Genomic DNA, 23,052 nt, shown 5'->3' with positions numbered 1-23,052 from the left:
CATCAGGGAGGAGGTCAAGAGGAAGATCTGTGTCAAAGCAACTGCTCAGCTGCTCTTCTGAGGCCCACACTGGAAACCCAAGATTTACCTGACCAAGATTTATTTTCCTCCAAAGAGCAAGTATTTCACTTCCAATTGTATGGCTTTCATATTTGGCTTTTTCATGCATGTTTCAAGTATGAAGAATACACCATACGATGCACCTGAAGCCAGTTCACTCCCAGGGCAGGGTGGGCAGCTACTTACAGAATTCATTACCTTACAGGAAGAATTCTGTGCTTAACAGATCAGTCATCATTTGCAATACGATCACGATCTTTTTATTCACAAGTGGTTTCTAAAGGGTCGAGGCTGCGATCAGACAACACATTCCTGCAATGGGTGCGATGATATAATTTCTGCAAGCCTTATCTGGGCATCATGGTAGGGCAGGGGCATGGAAATACGGCAAAGTTCTTGGACTGCACAGGCTGCCAGAGCCAGTGGCAAGACATCGCACCTCTGTGTGTCTGGCCACCTGCAGCACACGGAATGCTGTTTTGGGCCATGGCTGTCGCAGGCACCAGGCTGCTGGGTGGCCAAATGACACCATGGCACAGATGTGGGCACAACATCATATTAGCAGGCCAAATTTAGCAAAAGAGGAAATATTATTCTCTTGGTTGGTTTTAGAGACCAGCTGATCTTCTTATAAACATCCGCCTTCCCAGAAAAAAAGCACTGTCCTTTCAAAACGGAGCACTTCAGCCTCTAAGAATGGAGGATAATTTTAGAAGCATATAAATCTTGCCTGCTGCACACCAGTTCCTTCAAACACACCTATCTGTCGTGCACAGGCACTGAATCTGGCAAGTCGGTTTCTTTATTATTCTCTGCCAACAGGATTTACAATTGTTGGCACTTCTTGTGCACGTGAGCCCTAGGAATTAAAGAACCCGCCAGCAATTAAGGTTGAGTTGCTACACATTCTTGGTACAGCTTCGGGCTGGATCTGGGCCACAGGACTGAGAGCCTGCAGGTCGGGTTCACAGGAGCGAAATTAAAACTCCATCTCCATCCCGACACACAGAAAATGAGGCCAGGGAAAGGTTCTCCTGGGCACACTAGTTTTTACGCATAGGTGCAGTGCTCTCTTCGCATGGGGGACCATCCAGGAAGGGCAGTGTGAGTTAATGCACTTGTGTGCTGCCTCACAGCCCAAGCGCTCTCCGGGTGACTCACGTGGCGCACCTCACACAACAACACAGCATAAAAATAAATTAAACAATACCAGCTAAAAACCACATAAAATCCAGCTGATATAAAAAGCAAAAAGCCAGGCACACCTCTTTCGGAAGAGAAATCCAAAGATAAGGTGCCATTACTTAGCTAATTCCCCCTCTCTTTATTCCTTCCACAGCTAGTGACCAGTTTGGAGGGCCATTTAAAATCAGAAAAATACACCAGGAAGGAAGCAGGAAGAAGCTCAACAGCCCTGATGCTGCAGAAGCAGCTTCCGAGGCTGCTCTGAAGCCCGGAACCTGGACCGGATATATTTACTTCATTCATAGCCCAACACCCTGGCAAAGGGATTTGTTTTCCAGGATCCGAATGCGAACATCTCTGTCCCTCCTCAACATCTAATGAAGGACCTGCCCTTTCGAGCAAATGGCAAGAGGAGCTGGCATTTGACCATGCTCAGGAAAGCAATTCAATGATAGTGGAAGCGATTATTATGCCCTGAAGGCCTGGAAGAACCAGATCATTACACGTTCGGAAACGGAAGGGCTGCGTTAAGTTAAGACCCAATGCCAGCCGATTCCCTTTCTCATGTCAAGGGCTATTTGAGCCAGGCCAAGGGCAGAGAGGGAAGCAGCAGCGATGCTACAATGGCCTCTTCATCCAAACAGAGAACCGTCGCTGCAGAAAAGAAAGATGCTGCTGCAGGTCACACGTGTGGTTCCAAGCACTGAAGATACAGGGTCCTGGAGGACTGGGTTACAGGCCTAAGCCAAGCCTAAGCCTAATGAACCAGAACATTCAATAAGTAATATGTTTCTTTGCTAAATAAGGTAGAATAACGTGTTGCACGTTAAAGAACTGAAGGTGGACCAACTTTTCATTTCAATGGTCCAGTTTCAGACTGACGCTGGAGGATCTCCACCCTCTACGCTGACCCACTTGGCTGCACACAGAAAACACGCGAGTCAAGGCGGGTCCCCGTCCTCCTCCTCCTCCCTGACATATTAGCTCGCTACATGCGGGGCTGTCGCTGCAGAGGAGCCATCCGTCTCAAGGCCTCTCCTGCAGTCTGACGCAGTGCGTCTCAGTGAAAACTGCACTGTAAAACTGCCTATATGAACTGCTATGTGCACTTCTAATTTCTGTTTACTTACTTTATGAATGCAGGCGGCATGTCCCTCTTCAAAATCTGGTCTTCGGTTGTCTGGACAGTTTCTTTCCCGACCTGCATGAAACAAGAGAGAGGCATGTTTTCACCCTTGGCCGCATAGTAATGGTCTTAATGAAGTTACCAGAATAAACAGCTTTCCCAGAGCCCTGAAAACGTGAAGATTGCCTGTGTGACTGACTGGGACATGCTGGAGTGCCCTAAACGGATGGGACACCAGAGCCACCCCAGGTGGGAAGGCGCCGCCTTGATCTGCTTTGTGGTTGCTCAAAAACGGACCGAGACACACTCTACTCTCCGAGCTGCATGGCTCCCTGTCTCTGGTGTTGCCTCTCCCACGAATTCCCCGGATGGCCTAAAGCAGGCACTCTGCCCTTGCGTTAGCGGATAACCATACTGACCTGCCTTTTGAGGCTGTTCCAAAGCCGATGCACAAAGCGCTAAAGAGCCAAACACTCGCCACCCCGGCAGCTCCAAAATGGAGGCTTAAGTAGAAGCCCTCAATTCCTCGTCCCACCGAACCACGGGCCCACAGCTGCCACCGCTACCATGCCAAGCGGCAGATGCCACGGAGTGAAACATGGCGGTTCGCTGCCACGTCCCAGTGGATACCTGGCAGCTCCATCTCTCACCACACTTTCCATCATCCCTGCAGCTCTCCAGGTAAGTCCCAACTCTCCCAAGGTGAGAAGTCACCTGTTCTCGAAACAGCTGAGGATTCTGAGGCGGGGAGAGAAAGGTCTGCCACACCTCTGGGCTCCTCTGAGTTCTTCCTAAGTAGCTACTCCTTACTTCCTGCTTCTTATGGTGGGCCCTGCGCAGTCCGCTGCACAAGGGGGACAACCTCACAGCCCTGCCCTGAGCAGCTTGCCATTTAAATCTGTGCCGCCTGCAGAGAAGGCAAAAAGGGAAGGGTAAAGCCGAGACAAGCGGCAACGCGAGCAGCACAGCTTCTTCCTCTTGCGGTTTGGTTTGGGGTGGGGTGGGGCGGGACTAGGGGATCAGACCTCAGACTAAGCGGCATCACCACAGCTGGACCCCGGGCTGGGCCAGGCGCACTGCAGCAGAGGTCCAAATGCCACCGTGGTGGTGGCATGCTCACTTCACCATTCGCCCCGTCCCAGCAACGCTCCCGAGGAAGCAGGGAACGGTCACGGTGACCAATGGTTGCGCTGCGGATGGGTTGCCCCCGCTTAAATACAGGAGAGCACAATCAGACAGCGGATCCTGGCAAGGACCCTCGCCTCTGGGGAGGCTGCAGGACTGCCCCACGTCCTCTTCCCCACCCATTTCCATCGGCGCCGGAGATGTGCGAGCCGTGCGACTCTGGTGGGAATCCCAGCGACTCTGGCCCGCTGCAGCTGAGCTCCTGCTGCGCACACCCAGCTCTGGCGTGGCTCTTTCCAGCAACGGAGGCTGCGCAAGCAGCTTCCCCTTTCTGCGCGACTTGCCGCAGCCGCTGCTTGTGATGTCGCCCGCAGTGTGGTAGGAGGTTGCCAGGCGCGCATCCCTCGCCCTGCAAGCGCTCGCCGACTTCCTCTTGGCTCGGCCCCCTCCCTGAACAAGGGCTGAGCGCCAGAGGGACGGATTCCATGGGGCTCTGATGTATTGCTGCATCGAAAGAGTTTCCTCCAGAGCACCCTCTCCTGCAGAAGAGCTCCCTGGCCGTCGGGGGCGGCCCTCCCGGCTCCCAGCACTTGTGTCTTGCGCCTCGCCCCTCCTGGCCTGTCCCCCGGACAGAACTGCGTCCCCACACATCCCCCTCGGACTCCAGCACGCCATTGCAGGCTGAGTGCCCCCAGACTGGGGTAAGGTCCCATGAGCAGGTTGCCGGTATCCCAGAAAGCCAGGGACAGGGTTGGATCGAGTCCTTGAAGCAGCCTCCCATCCTTCCCTTGAAAACTCCTACAGAGGATATCCGGAATGCTCCTTCCTGCTGGAAGCCAGGCAAACTGCGTTTAGAGGAAGGCACGAGCAGGTGGAAGGGGAACGAGCAGGTGTTCAAACAAAGGGCAGCGGAGCAATTTGTTCCCTGGCTAACTTCGTGGGCAGCAGGAAGAGAAGGCGGGGCCTTTCCTTTTCTTAAGGAAGCTCAGAGGAGAGCTGGCAAGCGATCCGGGCGGCTCCGGAGGACAAAGGCTGTGGAGTGGGGCTGAGGGGCGATCCGGAGAGGGCATCTTGGCTCAGAGCCCTCAGGTCTGAGCTCAGGCTGCAATGCGTTCGGGACACTGAGCGAAACAGGCGATGCCTGGATCGTGAATTTCTGCAAGCCAAGGAGATGGAAAGCCAATTCTTTAAAATATTTGAGAAGTGATGTGCCATATTAATTACATCTGTACTAACACACTTAAATTCCACCTTGACAGGATATCGCTACAGTTGGGCGTTCTCTTTCTACAAAGAAACGAGCCGAGGCACCTCCTCTGAGTAGACCCCACTCAGAAAGAGCACCAAGAATGCAAGAACTGCCAATTTCCTGCACTTCATCATCCCCTCTAACAGCAAACTTGTGTGGCTGTGTGCCTATCATTTTGTAAGTGAAACAGGCACCTAAAATATAGGAAGTGCTTTCTTCATACACCAGTGCCCAAACGAAAATAAAATAGAGTGTTTAACATACTAAGACACATCCCTGTGAGTTTCTCCACACTCTGGAAAGTTGAACGCCTAGAAATAAGACAATTCTAGACTAACATTCGATGCATTGTCCGAAGCAAGAATATCCAGATTCACACGCAACATCACCACACAGAACAGAGAGGGAGAGTTCACTTCTGGGCAGTTCCTGCTATGCTAAAATCCGGCGCATGTTGCTGTTGGAAACAGGAAACTGGGAAAAGGCAAGAACTTCCAAGAGCCTAAAGGAGCCCGGGGGTCAGGGAGGAATCAATTCAGAATTGTTCTGTGAGGGTAAGATAGAAGGTTAGCCCCACCTGTGATAGAAGCTCACAACAAGCCCTGATCCTTTCAGCACTACGCAGCACAGCAGGCGACTCATTCGAGAGAGTGGAGAAGAATAAAGCATGTCCTTACTCAACTCCAAAGTTCTTACTGCACGCCTGCAGAGCTTCTGTGGTCCGGGATCATGCACCATTCCTCTAAGTTCAGACTGAAACCCAGGGTGGATATACGACCCCGTGGACGCGGGAGCAGGAGCCACTGGGGTTCTGAGCATTCATACAGATGCACAGACGACATCTAGCTGGGAGATCTGCCTGACAACAGGCCCTGTGTGATGCACCAAGACCCCGAAGAAGAGCATTTCCTTACAGCCCCTTTTTGGCATCTGCACACACAGCTTCATGGAGTAACACAGTGTAAAATAAGAGAAGACCAGCATTTCCCTTTTGCAATTAACACCTCGAAAGTTGTTGGCTGGCTGAGAAAGCGTGTCTTGCCCAGCTCCAAGTCCTTGGCCCTGCCAGCCCTGAACCATCTTCAGCTCTCTGCTGAACTTCACTCCTTCCAGCCTTCTTCCCTGGTAGAGTATCTGATGCCCCAAATTTATGCAAACGAGGCACCTGGGGATGTACTAGCCTTGCTTTACGTGGTGCAATGCCAGCTATATGAGACCACGAGCATCGCTTTAGCATATTTGGTCCCTTTTGGCAATGTGCCCGAGTCCCGGTGATGTTACCCGGCATCGCATACCTGGGCTCCTTCAGTCAGTACACCTGAGCTGTTACCTCGGTCTACACGGAGATGTCGCACTGAGCTACCTTCACTTATGCACACTGCAAATATACCTCCTATTTTTTAAAATGTGTTTTGTGAACCACCCAGAGGGAGTTGGCTGTTGGGGACTATAGAAAATAAATAAATATGCAGCCAGCATTGCACATTGTTTGATCTGTTCTTTATTTTATGAGATCTTAGTCATCATATATAGAAGAGAAGACAGGTGTGTCCCGCGATAAGAACACCCACTGCTTCCCACAGGCTTGTCAGCACCGTGCTTTATGTCCCGATAAACTTGAGGCCAAGTCTGGATTACAGATTTTACAAGCCGTTGCGTCCAGCTGGCTGCTTTTGCAACTGCCGCCAAATAAGAAGCACAAACAGCCACGGCTTGTGGTGGGGAGTCGCCGGCGTCCTTACGGGGTTGCATATCACCCAAACCCGGACACACGCGAAGCCACAGTGAAGCTGAAAGCTACGGAGCCACTTGGCAGCATCGCTTGGGAAAAAGCGATGCCGTGCCAGCCACGGGGCTTCAGCCAGCAGCGGGCCCATGCGGCACGCTCTCACTGGCTTCCCCTGCACTGCTGCCAATGCCAGCAGGGTGGGGCCTCCCAGAACTCGGCCGCTGCACATGGGTTTGGGAGCCCCATGCAGGAGAGGAGCTGCCAGCACCCGCAAGGGGAGTGGGGCCAAGCAGCTGAGCCACACCGCTGCTGCAGCGGCAGAGCTGGGCTTCGGCTGGCGGGTGGGCGGGCGAGTGGGGGCTGGCTTTACAGGCTGCAGGACAGAGGAGAGCTTTGGGTGGCTGACGCCTGCTCCCCTCCTGAACTGGTCCACCGGAAGACGCAGCCGGGAGGGAACAACACTTCCCAGAAAACCCGCCTTGCTGCATTATTCCTGGAGGATCCTAAAAAACCTCAGGACGAAAGCGGAACTCTAAGAGCCGGTGTTCTTTTTACACGTTTGCTTGAAGAATCTAACGTGATGTTTTCATAGAGCCAGCTGGCCCATGGCATGACTTTACTAATCAAGACACTTATTAAACAGTGTTGAGGGATGGCGTTAATTGCATAAAGGCCTCGATTAAAGGTGCTGTGCTGGCAGAAATAAAGTCGTTAGCAGTTTTGCTTAAACAGCCAGCAAAATCGGTTTCAGATGCTCAGTTCCATTCTCCCCATTTCCTGCGCAGCACGGCCTCTGCAAGCAGTGTTCGCGGGGGGGGGGGGGGGGCGGGATATGCAGAAGCCTCTTGCCACATGCCCTGCCCCACCCCAGTGACATGGAAAAGGTCTGCCCCCAGTGTTGTATTTTTTTCTTGCTGGCTGCCAGAGTGAAGTCACCCGAACGGCTGGAGGCTGGGAAAGGCCAGCGCTCCATGAGGGCTCCCCATGCAAAGCAGCTTTTTGCAGCTTCCTCAGCGGTGCGGAAACGACTCAAACTGCCCTTTGTCTCCTCGCTTTTCTCTGCTCGACTAAGGGCATCTTGTGACACCTCGAACAGTGGCGTATTATGTCGCCAGCTTTCATGGACAAGAGCCTACTTCATCGTCTCGTCCGCGGAAGGGCAGCCTCCTCATTATGCGCGATGAATTCCAGAAGGAGCAGCACTTTATTTCCTACAGCCGCTATTTCTGTGTGTCAGTAAAAATAACCAACTCCTTTTTAGCATTCAGGGAAGGGGAAGGGTGGGGTCATTCGAATGGCTTTTGCACATCGGGTGACATGAGCGCTAAGACCAGTGTTGGAAAGGTCATAATCTATCTATAAGATGAAGTCTAGCTAGAAGGCAACGTGGGCATTCCACCAATAATTGCTATTCTCCTTCTTGGGGAAGTTAAAAATCTGCCAGGTTTCTGGAGGGTGGGGGAGAACAGAAGACTAGTTCAACAGCCCTGCAGTGAGGATTCAAGCCAACCCATCAGCCGTTCTTGTCCTTCCCTCACACCTGCTCCAAAGCACCAGGCAGGGAATCCTGCAAATGGAGAAGCAGATGCAGCAGTAGGAAAATGGCCAGCTCCCCCATACAACTGCAATTTGCAAGATCCTAGGGCTGGGGGCTCAGGATACACACCAAGGCGGTTCAACTGGTATAAAGTGGCACAAATGTTAGTTCGTGTGTTTTGGAACAAGCCGGAATGATTTGTGGATCTAGGGAGAGAATTCCAGATGGGCAGCAACAAAATATGACTGCTCAGTGCTGGCGGCAAGCTCCGTCCACTCGTGCACTTTCCAGTTCTACAGTGATGGGAAGTCACTAACTGAGAAACTTAAAATTGGAAGGAGCCATTTAGGACAACCCGCTGCTCAGTTCAAGAATCCAGCTGACAGCATCCCTGACAGATGGCTGTCTGATCTCAGCTGAAATATCTCCAGCAATAGAAGTCCCACCACGTCCCTGGGCACTTGGCTCCCTCCTCTGACTGCTCAGGCCACTAGGAAGGGTTTTTTCTGATGTTCTGGCTTCAAACTTCAAGCAAAATCTGCCTTCCCAGGGTTGCTATTTTGTGTCCTACTGTCTCGGAAAGCAGAGAACAGAGTATGATTAATTTGCCTTAAATAACAAGGGCCCTGAACCTGCAGATCCACTCTCCTTCACCTTCCTAGTGCACCTATGATCGGGAAAAGCTTCAAACCCTTCTGAAAAACTTAGTGGTCCTCCAGCTGATTTTGTGCAAGACCGCAGGCCTGCATGCATTCACACGCCAACTGTCCCCTAATAATTCACACCCCTTTCAGTTTTGCTAAATGCCCAAGTTTTAGCCAGAGAACCTTGAAGAACAATCTTCCAGTAAAAGCTTCCAACGTTCCCACTGAGCAGAGGAATACTTTACCAGAGTAAAGGGGACTGAATAGCTTCGAACAAGCTGGCAGTGCCAAGTGCATGTTTCAGCACAAAAGAAGCAGAAAGCAGAGCAGAAGCAAGACGACACAAGCTACGTTTCTGTTCCTGACCTGCGGCACCTGCTCTTCCTCACTGGCAAATCATTACCTCAAGGTGACATTCAAGCACCATTAACCGAAAGCTGATTATTAATGTCACAAAGCTGAGCATCTCCCCACATATGGCTTAATTACATTCCATCCCCCACCCTCCGCTGGATATTTTTATGGCCAGTCTTTCACTTTCCACCTCTATGTGCCAGCCAAAAACTCAGCTAGGCTATTAAGATTTTTTTTTAAATCCCCCCCCCCAAAACAAAGACCAGATCACAAAAGGCAACTTCGCACATCTGTCTTCGTTCTCTCCCATTTCCATGACAAGAGAGGCGTCATCCAAGGATGCCCAGTTCTTTTAGCATCTCTGTGAGCGTCTCCAGCAATCTGGCAAGACGTCCAGGGAAGAAAGACTTGTCCTGTTTGCTACCGCCAGGCTGAATGGCCTGTAGCCAAGCTGTGCCACGAAGGAGCCAAGCCAGCGCTGGCATCGCCCTCCAGCACTGACTGCAGGCTATTCACCCAGGCGAGGGGGCAGATCTGGTCTTAAGAGGCGACAAGAGAGCAGCTGCAGTGTCTCCAGGCAGTCCCAATCAGCTCCCACTTCTGAAGTGGAAAGGCACTGCAGGCTGCCAAAGAGAATCCGAAGACAATCTCCCCTTGATGTGTGTGTCAGTGCCCGCAGGAGAGTGGGGACTATCCGGGCACTTCATCAGAAACAGAAGGAGCAGTATAACTTTATACTGCTTTAAAACATTATTTCTTAAAAAAGGAAATCCATTGCAAGAGGTTAGTTCCTCCTTCAGTGCATACAGTCTCAGAGAAACAAGAAATTCCGCAATCCTGCAACTCTTAGGAAACAGTCCTTGAAACTGGAAAGGCCGTCAACCCCCCGCAGCAGCAGCAGCAGCAGCAGTTCTGAAGGTGTGCACGAGCGCGCTTTCCTGTGCCGTGAGAAAGGCGAAGGAGTCTTCCAAAAACAACCATCACTGGGTGATGGCACAAAGCTTGACGAGGGGGCTCCACATGGCGCCAGCCTTCTTCGCCACTACGACCGCAGTGACATCTCCCGCGTGCCGCTTGCACCAGGATTCCAGAGGGCAGCACGAGCTGCGGCAGACAGGCGGGACAAAACCGGATGAGCCCCCGTTGCCCAGGAGCAGGTGCTAATTCCTGTGCTTTGCGGAACCAGACAAAAGGGAGGGAAGGGAGCTAGTCCTCTTTGCACTAGCGCAGGTGCAAAGAGGACGTCTGCCAACCTTTGTCCTATGAGCCGATCACATTCCATATTTTGTATTTTCATGTTTTGTCAATCTTTGAGCAGAAGAATCAAGAGCATCTCTAATTCTAAGTCAGAAAGGGGAGAAGATCAGAAACTGCATGTATTAAACGAGGAGCACCCTAACACATGCAGCCCCTTCCCAAACCGTTCTCTTAAAGCCAGAAACAGTGGGACAGACTATCCAAAACATGTCCAAGTTCACTTTCAAAGTTCAGTTCCACATTTCCTAATACTGGAAACAGGAACTAGCACTGTTGGCACACAACTGCCGCAATGCAACCCTGATGGCACTTGCTGAAGGATCTCACCGCATCCTGACACGCTGCGTAACACTGATGAGCCACATTTCTAGGTTCGACCTCCCCTCCGCTCACTGCTCTCCTGCCTGGGCCCCTTGCCTCTGCTGGTCCCTTCCCACAGGATCCTGCTGAAGGGGGTGGTCTGCACCTGAGAGTTCCTCAGCCCCGGCAGCCCCTCCTGCTGGCTGTATGCCTGCCCCATTCCCTGGAAGTCCTTGAGCTAACCTTCTCCTCCTCCGGTTGCATCCAGGACCTTGAGCTAACCCATGCTCCCCAATCTCACTGAGGCATTCCTCTTCTTCCAAAACTGAATCAGCACCTAGGATGAGGCCAGTGTCCCATGGGAACGCCTGCCCAAGCCCGCCACCCCTCTTGCTCCCAGCAGCTGCCCTCTGCCACCCATCTTCCCCAGCACTTTCCATTCCGAGCTATTCTCTCTCCAGGACTGGAGGCCCTCTCTCATTACCATGATCCTGACAGCGTCCACTTGGGCACTTTGGAGGGGCTGTCACTGACTGCCAATCCAGCGGTCACCGACTGCGCTCTCGCGGAAGAGAGGCGGGCAGAGGGGACAAAGCCGCAGCCAGTGAAAAAAGAGCTTGAAATTGCAGCAGAAAGAAGGAGCAGTCTGTTCTGCTGCAGAGTCCGCAGAAATACCCATGGGGGAGTCATTGGGAAGTGGGGGACAACCCAGAGCGAACCGCATCACCATGGCTAACTGCTCGGGTGAGCTGACATGGAATATGAGCCGCCCACTGTTTGCAAAGGTTTTGAGGGCGGAAGCAATCATCTTGACGAAAAACAAAGGCTCCATTGAGTTTTGCTGCTTTGGTACTGCGATTAGAAAGGCTTGCAAGCCGAATGAAACCAGGAATCACGACACAGGACAGGGCTCCAGTCTCATACTTCCTGTGATGGAACCCCGAGCAGTTTTAACCCGCTGCAAAGATAAACATGTGCACCGAAATGGCAAGCCTCCGTCGTTAGAGAATTTAGAGCAAACCCCATAGCCCTCCACACTCGCACGCCTCTTACGGAGGGCGGGTGATGGGCAGAGGGGATGCGTCCCTACAGGCACCTCATGCTCAATGGCCAGATTCGCCTATCTAACTTGGGGGCGGGGAGGGTGGGCTGAGGCGCGGAAACCCTGGACAAGCCCCGCGGGATCCCCTGGGCGCTGTGAGAGGCCACAAGACTGCTGAGCTGGGCTCAGGTTAGAGACTGAAAGGCAGCTGAGCTTTGGTGAAATAAAGGTTTACAATGTGGTCCTGCACTTGATTACACAAACGAAATCCCAGCCAGCTTTTTCTTCTTTTCTTTCTTTAGTGCTTCTCTTCACGGCAGCGTGCATTGGACTTCACTCTCAAACGCAGATAAAATGAAGCAACAAAGTTTGTGGCCATGAGGTAAGCACGTATTAGACCTGCAATACAGCAGTACTGCAGTACAATCCTGCTCCCTGATGCTTGCTCAGTTTTTAAAAATAACATTATTTTGAAGGTTCCAGTCAAGGGTGGGTAACTTGGACCTGCCAGATGTTGGCATGCAGCTTCCGACTTCCCTAGCCAGCTGAGCCTGTTGTAAATGATGAGGAGAGTTTCAGGCCGACCCATCTTGAGGGCCACAACTTAGCCTCCTTGAAGGGTTTTATAAATCAGTAGTTTGGGTTGATTGTGAGTCCTGCATTAGAATTAAATCACACAGAAAAGCTTTTCTGAACTCCACTGACCGATTATGTCAATTTGCCAGCTTTATATATCAGTACACCTACAAAGTAGACTCCAGCCTACAAAAACTCATGCTGGAAACAGGCTGTTTCTTCTTAAGCTAGCCCATGCTTCTGGAGTAAGGCAAACCATTTTGGACAGATTATTCAAACTAGTTCACTGGTCCAAAATCCACCCTTTCTTCCATTCAGGTTCTGGATCAGAAAATGCATCTTTGAGTTTCTATTTGTAGGAAGAAAAGGATTAGCATTGAAAAATTGGAAAAGAAATAAAATATGAGAAGCCATTAAATAACTCATAGATTGAAAGTAAAAATAAGATACAGATACTTTCATGCAGACTATTTATGTAAACCCTGAGAATGCATTGTTTCACTCAGTCTGATGAAACTGTTATCTGCTTTGAAAACACGCTATAATATAAACACAGCCAGTTACTAGAAAACAATCTTCAGCTACCAAGGGCAGACGGAACTCGAGAGATGACTTGTGCCACACTGCAATCTCAACACCACACCGGGCTTTGGCCTCCAAGCTCTTTAGCAACAAAGCCACCTAGCATGTGAACAGAACAACTCAGTAGAAATAAAGCGTGTGACTCAACTAGACAGAGACTTGCTCAATGCATAGATATTTGCCAAGATTAATTGTCCAGGAAGGGGAACAAGCAACGAACCACAAATGCCACAAACTAGCCTCTCCACCAGCCAACATGCACCCTCCCTTACGAAGCTCAGCCCAGATCTCCAGGAGCCACCATGCCCTTCCTCCCGCCTTGAAGACCCTTGGATGGCTGCATCACAGCGACGCCACAAAGCAAGGAGCCGGCGCGCTTTCCAGTTATGCTGGAGAAAATGGCCGCAGAGGTGGGGAATGAGAGGAACCAGGGATGCTTTGAGACCAAAGGTGCTGTCGGAAAACCAACATGTAATGAGGCTGTACAACAGTCACGCAGATTAAGCTGCCGCACAGCCTGAGAATCCTGGCTAGGTCAGAAGTAATACTGCAGTTCCTTAAATCCAAGTAATATATTATGTTTCTCCGAAAGGCCAGTCTGCCAAACAATTCCCTTTTTAACGCAACTCTGCCATAAAATAAAGGTCTGGTACGTTCAACGACTGAGATACATTGCACTGTACCAAGAGCAGCACAGCGTCCCAACACAATCTTTGTTGTTCTTTGTCACTTTGCTTCACACATTTTTCTGATTTAAAAAATGGTTACAGAACGGATTAACCTTATTTACATTGCACCTTATGGGGAAATTTGACTTGGCTCACGACCAATTTGGGTCACGACCAGAGTCCTGGAGCGGATTAAGCTCGTGAGCCGAGGTCCCACTGTACTCAAAAGGGCAACCTTCTTAATCGAATCATGTTGCAAAGCAAATTCAGGAACTCCTTTCACAACAATGGAGCCGAAAGCTCAGCACGCCAAGACGGTCAGACAGGAATGGTTCTGCATTGGTGAATGGCTTGTACCCACAAGATAGTGGGAATATCCTAGAAACTGTAGCACGAATGGAAGGGTGTGGTCAGTGGAGCCACACAAATGAAATGTCCGTCCATGGGAAGGAGTGGGGGTGGGTGCTTCATGTCCACTTCTGGTTTCCACTAAACATGGCCACAGATCATGGACGTCCCATGAAGAGTGCCTGCCTCATGGAGTGACCCCACTGACTGTCTTACTGTCCTGCAACCTGTTTGCGCAAGGGGATGTTGGGGCAGGAATGGAAACCCGCAGCTAAGTCATCCGACCTGTTGCCGGCCAGTCAGGCTGCCCAAGCTACAGAGGGGAGTCTTGAGGGTGGGCTTTGGCGCCACCCTGCCCAGGTGTGCGAGGGGATAGCACAGTCATTCCAAGGATTTCATGGCGACACTGAGCCTGCCTCAAAGGCATCGGGTTCCGAAGGTGGGAAAAAGTGATCTGAGATTGGAAGGGTTTGATTTAGGTCCCTCTCCCAGGGATGGGGGTGGGGAACTGAGGCCCACATGACTTTGGTCAAAACCTTTGAGGTTTAGACACCCCCTTTAGACACTTTGGATGTCCAGAAGCAGAAGTGGGTGGCGCTGTAGCTGTAACTTTGATCTCTGCAATGATTAAAAATACTTTTGCATCCAGGGGAATCTCCTTCCCCAACTTCTGCAAGGTTTCCTCCAACAACTTTGTAGTGGGGGACAGAGCAGGATGGGGCAAATACCACCAGTAACTCAGAGCAAGCCTGCTATGAAGGTGCGGCCTGGACTGAGGGGCCTGGAGGGCTGCCTTTGGGGATGGCATACCGGTGGGATGGCATTCCTGGGCTTTGTCTGGACAGACCACTGTCTGGCTGCGTTTAGGTTTACCAGGATCCCTGACCTCTGCAGGAGGGAGGGGGCGGGTAACTTGCATGCCCCATCCCCTGAAGTTCATGGGCCCAGGAGGATTCCCAGGGGTGGCTTCTGTTCTTTCATTGCTGGTGTGTCTGTCAAAGCCTTAGATGGAAGAATAGAGCGGTCCTGGAAGTCGATGCACACATTCCCAAGGAGCCCCTGGCTTTCTGTGGCACTCCCCAAGGTGAAACAGCCAGGAGAATGTCTAGAGCAATGGATGGAGGAGGAAAATTCATTACAAGGGCTGATACCCACTTGCTCTGATGCAGGCAGGTTATCTTTAACCCTTGGACTGCATCGTCCGTGCCAGTCCCAACTTGGTCACCTTGGTGGGGAGGAGCGAAGGAAGGGGTTTTCCCTTACACCCAGAACCCCCAACCAAACGAGCATTTCTCAAGGAAGATGTGAAAGTCGCAAGTTTTAAGGCAAGGTTCTAGCAGAGATATGGCTAGATTTTGAATGATCAGGGAGAAAATGGAAGTATATTGGGATGCAAGGTATCTGAAAGAAAATGCACGAGACTGTGTGTTTCCACAGTTGTGAAGTACATATAAAACAGATAGAAGAGACACATGACATTTTTGTTTTTATTTCAACTGTATCCAAGTTTCATTTTTGTACATTTTATGATTTCCAGTTCTTTAAAATATAGTTTTTTAAAGAGTTTGCAATACAGAATGTTGCTGATGTTACCTCCCTGGGTCAGAGGAAGCCCAAAGAGCCAGTTAAGATACTGGCCATATACAGTGTATACAGTCTTTCTCCTACCATCCTTAACCATCACGAAAGATAACGCTGCAATCAATCCTAACTATGGTTAACACTAACCAAGATTCCATCCGAACAAGCATTTGAAACTGGTCAGCAAAAACACTGATTGGGATGGAATCTGGTGAGCGTTACGGTTGCTGCCGAAACGAAGGCTGACGACAGGGAATGATGCTCCGAAGGGAATGTTAGCATTCCCTGTTCAGGAATGTGCCATGTTATGGCTGGGCCAACCCCCTCTCCTGCAGAGTAGCTAAGACAGTTCAGCGGGAAGGCTTGCTGCTTTTAGCAACAAATGGAACGCAGGCACTCACACAGCGATTCCACGGCTGCAAGTGTGAGGCAGCAAGCTCAAGAATGGACTCTTTTCCCTCCCACAAAGCTTATTTTTAGACTGCTTCTTGCGGCGCGTATTCTAAGAGTCCACGAATTAGTGACCCAAGTACATGCTTCTATCTGAGAGGCTGCATTTGTCCCCCTAAGAGTGCTATTAGAACTTTAATGCAGAATATTTCTCAAAGTGATTAATTAACGGCAACCGGAAGAAAGCACGATCTCCTTGCCTGAACTTTCCCTTGGAGCATGGAGACCTTACCAGCCTGTCCTAACAGGGGAGCTTTGCATTCCGTTCCCTAGACAAACAGGTCGGGGGAGAACCAATGGAACATTAATTGCAATTCTAATTTCAACTTCATCTATCCAGCAAAAGCAAATAACAGGAGGGACCTGTATCCATTGTATTCATTTCTGTCATTTTTAAAATAGCTTTAATGAGGAATCATTACTTAATGCTGCTGCAGCCACCTCAGCACAAGTAAAGAGAGCTGCAGAACCAACGTGGGGCTTTGCTTTCCACTTGGGGGAGGTATTGCAATGACACCCGGAACCTGCGGGAAGGGACTAGCCCACCCACCACACGGTCCAATCCCGTGCATCCTTATCTGAGAAAGTCTCTCTGTATCAAAAGACTGATCTGACAGGCAAGCACAAAGCTGAACATAACTTGACTGACATAAAGGGGATCAAAGCTGCATTTCCCCCCTATCCAGTCTCACTCTTCTTGCTTCATGCAAAACAGAAGCCTTCAAAAGAAAGTTTGATTCACCAAGGAATAATGAATGCTGCACACCAATTTATTAGGGCTGGTCTTTACTTGCTCCTTTGCTTTCAAACTTTTCGTATATTTCACCTTCATTCTATGCTCCAAAACCTTACCTAATGGCTTGCTCTTGGCACGCAACCCTCTCGGTCACAGCCAGGAACGGGCAGGAGACTAATCTTAGCGCTGATCTAATCAGCTGCGGAGGAAAGCCAGCGTGCTGCGGCAGTTTGAGCCCTGGCCGGGATCTGGCGATCCGGGTTCTGGCTTCCATGCGGCCCTGGGCCGGCCACAACGTGGGCCCAGACACTCACTCTCAGCCTAACCTGCCACCACGGGTTCCTTGCAGGAGGAAAGGAGGTAGGATATAAACACAACGGAGGAAGAACAGCGGAAGAGCAGCAGCAGACCCAGTGCAGATATGGCCTTCCCTATGGACAGCCGCTGCAGGAATGAGACAACCAGGGCAAGGGATGACTTTGTCTCCCGCTTGCTTGCTCGTGCGCAGGGACTTGCCCAAGGCAAACCTCGCACATCGAAGCCCTTCCACCTTCTGCCCAAGAGGCCTGCAGCCCCTGGGACGGTCCAGCAGCCGCTAGAATGCGAACAAGGGTGCTCTGAAAGCTGGGACGGCATAATTCTTAACAAAGCAGCTTAATGGAGGCAGCCAACAAGTGGTTTAGGATTTCACCCATTCAGTAGTGAATTGCTGCTTTGTTAACTCTCAGATACAATAATCAAAATTTAATTTCAGTGCAGACGCTTCAAAACTGTGTTATAAACAAATAAGGTTAGCACTGGCTGGCAATCACGAGTCCCAGAAGTAACACCAGTGTTCTGTTTCTGGTGTTAAAAAAGCTACATATTGGCCAGGATGCATCCCATGCACACCTCCCCACAGCAGGCCCTTGCAGGCAAAGCAGGGAGTGTCCCGAGGGGGGCAGGTTGGAAAGGCACTGCCCCCCAGAGCAGCCAAATGGCTGCAAGCCAGCCAGCCAGCCACCACCTCTGGCCTTGGATCCCACCTGACATGCTATCTGTTTACCAATAAAGAATAGGGTACCAAGGGTCCAGCAGAGGGTGACAGAAATGATCTCAGAGAACTGGGAGAGACTGAGAGAGCCGGCATGTTTGGCCTTGAGGAGAGAAGACTGAGCGGGGCATGAGATCCCTCTATAAGGACCTCCAAGGCAGTCACAACGAGGAAGGCCAAGATCTCTCCTCGCTGATCCCAGAGTGCAGGACTCGGAATAATCAGTTCAAGTTGTGACAACGCAGGTTCAGGCTGGACATCAGGAGAAGCTTCCTCACTGTCCAAGCAATACGACAGTGGGACCAGCTGCCTGGAGAGGTGGGGGGCTCTCCCATACTGGAGACATTCAGGAAGAACCTGGACAGCTCTCTGAGTGGGATGGTGTGACTTGGTGTCCCGCAACAGCCGGGGGTTGGACTCAATGGCCTTCATGGCCAACTCTGTTCCATGATTTCTATGAAGCCGGTATTTTCCGAACGCTTAAGCTCATACATGTCTCCCCATAACGTCCCACAAAGGAATCCATTGTTTACTTTCATTTGGGCTGCTATCCTATACATGCTTACTGGGGAGTCAGCCCCAGTGAATGCAATGTGACTTACTTCTGAGTAGACATGCATACAACTGCACAGCTAGTGCTTGTGCGGCATTTTCCAACAATACAAGAATGCATCTGAGCTCAGTCTTCAGAACAAAGCAAGCAAGAAGTGTGGAATATTATTAACTATAACCGAGCAGAAAGGGAATGAAACTTGCCCAGCCCTGTTCCCAGTCCCTTGCTAAATAATACCAGAGTTAGTGGGCAGAACTTTGTAAGGAAGTCAGGACAGGGTTAAATCAGATTCCAATCGGGCAGAATGCCAAGGGGAGGAGCGCAGCACTGGATTTAAAAATCACCAGCCAATCCACAAGTTGTGCAGGGCCTGGCATTGGCCAGGCTGCAAAAGTTAGTTGTTAAAAGTTATGCATAGACATGCAGGGTTTTTACCTCTCAGGTGGACTCCTCTACGAATTAAAAAAAAATCTTGCATCCGACACTTCAGCGATCTTAAACAATTAACGTTCATACCCAGAACTATTCATGCAACAGGTACCCAACCCTTTTCAGATCTTTTGGATAGTATACCTACCATACACATAAGCCCAGAAGAGAGAATAGGACCAGTCTAAGTTAGCTCTACTTGGGATCCATTGAAATCAGGGAGAAAAGGCAACAACAGTGAAAGATGGGATCCCAGGCCTCCCTGAGCGGGAAAACGGACTCAGGGGGCACCTGTTCATGACATGCAGGTCTGTGAGGGGGTGTCACACAGAGGTGGGTAGAGGCCTGTTCTCCCCTGCAGAGGAAGGCAGGACGCGCCCCAACGGAGCAAAGCTCAGGGAAGCCAGGTTCCGTTTGGGTGCCAGGAAGCACCTCCTGACAGTCAGGACCCCCAGGGCGTGGAACGGGCTTCCACGGGGGGTCGTTGGGGCCCCATCAGTGCAGGAGTTCAAGGACAGGCTGGACGCGCACGTGGTGGGCATGTTGTGAGCGGAGCCGGCTGGGGCCGGGGGTCAGACTAGATGGCTCGGGAGGCCCCTCCTGACTCGCTCAGTGTCGATGTTTCCAGTGTGTCCCAGCCATCCGTGCAGGGGATTGCAGACCATTTTTCTGACTAAACGTGCACACGACTGTCCCTTCAGTGAAGAACTTTTAATTCCAATAAGTCCTAAGGGAAATAGCCTCAGTTTTGACCACAGCCTATACGTTTCAGATCACTTAATATATCTATTCATCTGCATGTGGGCTCAATCAGATTCGTTGCTGTGCAATCCCTGAACAAAGTTACTAGCGTCGGCCCCACTGCACTCAGTGGGACGCGATTCCGAGTAAAAACTAACAGGACCGCACTGGTCACTGTGGGATTTAAAACGAAAGGAGGGCTGACTGAAACGGCCTCTCGCGCCACGGCAGTGCAGAACCTGCTGTGCCAGCGCAAGTCATGCAGTGTGCCAGCAGCCCCTCAGAGCAGCGCAACGTCACTTCCAGGGGCACCCACACCGCCTTGGCGGCAGCCTGTTCTCTGGCACCCGCTCTTGGGTGCACCTGGAGGACCCTGCCGCCAGGTCCGCGTAGGGGATGCCACAGGCAGCGCTGTTCAGCACAGGCGCTTAAGCAGGACCCCGTCCCTGCCTACCGGCTGTCAGCAAAGCACAGAATTAATTCATTTTTATTTATTTAACATTTGTATATGTCGTCCAATACTAAAGTCTCTGGGCAGCTTATAAAAAACAGAACAACCACATACAACACACAACACACGGCATCCGACCATTAATGATAAATTCGAAGATAAAACCAATTAACTGTTAAAATATTGGGGAAATAAACCCTAATTCACATTAGATGATTGCCGGCCCAAAGAAGCCAGCTATGAACATCCAGCGCACAGAGTCTGCACATCTTTCTCCTCGACTTGAATTAAAGGGTTGGCATCCTGTTTTTCTTCCATTTCCCAATTTAAAATGCAGGAGTATGAAAAAAGTATCTGTTCAGGGCTGCTTGCCTGGAGAGAGATTAGCACCGCTTTTTAAACCTCGACAGCGTGAGCCACAATGGAACACATCGTAAAACGCCACCTCAGCATCCAAGTGGGAATTCACATCCCTTACACAAATGGCAGTGCGAACCAGCCTCGTATTAGAGAAAACTACTGGTTCAAGCACCTGTTTGTGTTCCGCTCTGTGAACCACATGCAAGAATTGTGCCCACTACGTCACCAGCCTGGAAGGCGTACACTTTGTGGCACGTCCCATTAAAATGAAAAAACCGGAATTGCCATCAAAGCGACCTGGAGCCATACAAAAGACTGAACACCGCTCCTTCTACCAGTAATGCCATAAAAGACACAGGCAGCATGGATCCGAGACAAGAACTACCTGCAGTGCAAGACCGGGGTGTAAATTTTTCTACATTAACCGAAAGAGCCCTGATTTGTGCCAGTGTCCTAAGCAATCTGCACTGAGTGGATTAAATATCCAGATGACGGAATAAGCAGGACCTGATGGACTTCAGGATGGTCATGAAAGGGCGACCATAAAGGGGGGCAGGCAGTGGTGAAAGAAGAGAAGCGATGGATGGATGGAGCTCCTTGGAGTAAAGGTGGGCCATACATTTATTCAGCAATACCTAAATAAAAATAAATGGCTGAAGAATGCTCAGATACAGCCTAGCCGAAGAGGAATTAGAAATGATATATCACTCGCTACAGCCTTGTCATGAAGGGAAAAGGTTGGTGGCAGTCCAAGGCAATATCTGGGGATTGCAGGATATTTTCTGCAGCTGTTTCGTTTCTATCTGCCTGGAAAGAGACAGAAGAAAAAGCTGGAACGAAGAGTGGAAACACATGCCAAGAGCAGGAGTCCCAGAGAACGAGTCTTCAAAAAACAGTAGCACAAGCGAACTTGTGAGAAAAAAATGTTGCAGGACCGAATTGTTGCTCTTCCACCCTCGGGGGGAAAAGTTTCTCAAGGAAAGGGCAGGGAGGCAAGGAAGGAGACTAAAGCCGAGAAAAAGACCCAGCTCAGGGCTGACTGGCCAATCCACATCTGAAACCTTGGAGCCTCCGCTTGAGCAACTATGTAACAGTGATCGCTAAACATTATTCCACCTCTTTTAAAGTGTATTTTAAGTGTGCGCCAGAGCAATTAGGAGAGCGAGCGCCGTTTGGACCTAAAAGAGTAGGGATATGCGAAGAATCAGTGGAAGAGCCTGGGGAGGAGGGAAGGGGCAGCATCGCCTAGAGGTGACAGCCGGCCAAGGAGAAGAAGCCAGAGAAGGAAGACAAACTTGCACTGCAGAACTTGATGCAAGTGAGCAGAAGTAAAATCCTGGAAGGGCAAATGGAAGGGCTGGCGCTGGAAAGCGTGCAGGGGGTGACCAGCCATTCCTGGGAGGTTCGGGGAAATGGAGGGTCATGAGAAAAGGAAGGGACCCAGGGAGGAGGGGGCCTTCCAGCCCAGCCCGCGCGCGCCGGGATCGCTCATCATCGCGCGGGCGCGGCCCCGGAGCCCGCACCCCTTTCGGCCGCACGTGGGCCGGAGGGCAGCGCGAAAGGCCTGGCGCTCGCCCCGGCCCCTCTCCGCGAGCGGCTCAGGGGTCGCGGCGCCGCACGCGCGTCCCTCCCCGGCCAGCGGCGTCCGGCAGGGCGGGCTCAGCGCGAGGCCGAGCGCACGCCGGGCGTGTCTCCGCCGGGAGCGGGGCTCGAGGGGCCGGGAGCCGCAGGAGGAGTGGGGGCGATCCAGCGCGCCCCTCGCCGCCCGCTGCACGGAGCGGGGGACGGCAGTCTCCGGCGCAGCGCGAGCTCCTGCGAGCGATCCTGAGTGATGGCGCAAGACCCTCTCGGCGGCAGCCACCCCCCCCCCCCCAGCTGGGGCACTCTGAGCAGCGCGCACCGGCGCATCGCCCAGGACCGTTCCGGTGCCCCCCGCGCCGCGCCCGTCGCGGGGACGGGACGGGACGGGACGGGACGGGCGCGATGGGGCGGGAGGCCGCCAGGAGGCTCGCCCGGGGACGCAGGGCGAGGCGGGCGGCGGGAGGGAACTCCTCGGGCGCCTCGCGGGGCTGCACCCCTCGCCTCCGGCTGGGCGGGCGGCGGACTCCGGGAGGCCCGCTGCCCCCGCCCCGCGCAGCCGCCCCACTCACCCGGACCAGGTTGCTGACGGCGGCTTGCACGGCGGCCACGGGCGCGGTGAGGTCGGGGATGGCCTTGCCGTCCACCTCGCCCTCCTCGTGCATGATGACCAGGTGCGAGATCTGCTGCGCCACCGGCTCCAGGATGCTCTCGATCGTGCGCGTGTGGAAGACGGGCATGGTGGCTGCGGTCGCGGCCCCGCGGCGGGCGGGCGGGGGGCTCTGGGTTCTGGGCGGCTCGAGCCGCGTGCAGCCACGCAGGGCAGGGCAGGGCAGGGGCGCGGGCACCGGCGGCGGCGGCGGCGGCGGGACTCGAACGCGTGGCCCCTGGAGCACTTCGCCCGGCAGCGGCGCCCGCTCTGCGCTGACTGACGCCCCTCCGCAGCCAGGCGGCGCCTTTCAGCCGGCGCAGCCTAACCCGCTCCCGGCCCTTCCCGCACGCCGCCTGCGCCCGGCTGGACGCGGCCCCGCCCGCCCGGGCCGCGCCTTCGCCAATGGGGGAGCCCTGCGCGCGCTCTCATTGGCGGAGCGCCGGCGCCCGTCCGCATTCCAGCCCTCCGCCCCGCGCGCTTCCCTTCCCTCTCACGCTCCAGCCGAAGGGAGTTTGGTTGCTCCGACACTGGTGCTCCCACGGTGGGTGACGTCAGACATTCTGGAGTCCATATAAGGAGACGGCGAGCGCCGCGCCGAGCCGCGGGGCGCGGGAGGGGGAGATTCCTGCGCGGGGGCGCCCCGCCCGGCGCGGGTCCTCGGGGGGCGCCGCCGCAAGGAAAGGAAGGGCCGGGCCGGCCGCGCTCT

General features: G+C 52.4%; 1 protein-coding gene across 3 annotated transcripts in view; it reads right to left on the bottom strand.

The window, feature by feature from the left end:
* VCL (vinculin) overlaps window positions 1-22,546 on the bottom strand; it is a 61,420-nt gene extending 38,874 nt beyond the window's left edge. Inside the window, exons 1-2 of one of the 3 annotated variants that reach the window (XM_044420237.1) lie at window positions 22,267-22,546; window positions 2,376-2,446 (exon numbers count right to left, since the gene is read on the bottom strand). In XM_044420237.1, coding sequence (XP_044276172.1) covers window positions 2,376-2,446; window positions 22,267-22,434 — 239 coding nt within the window. In that variant the 5' untranslated portion in view covers window positions 22,435-22,546. The remainder of the gene's footprint in view (window positions 1-2,375; window positions 2,447-22,266) is intronic. The other 2 variants (XM_044420235.1, XM_044420236.1) reach the window with 2 other exon arrangements.
* Window positions 22,547-23,052: the final 506 nt, after the last annotated feature.

This window comes from Varanus komodoensis, unplaced genomic scaffold, assembly GCF_004798865.1.
Source record: "Varanus komodoensis strain SLA01 unplaced genomic scaffold, ASM479886v1 scaffold11, whole genome shotgun sequence".
Taxonomy (NCBI): domain Eukaryota; kingdom Metazoa; phylum Chordata; class Lepidosauria; order Squamata; family Varanidae; genus Varanus; species Varanus komodoensis.
This window is presented reverse-complemented; position numbering and strand designations above follow the sequence as displayed.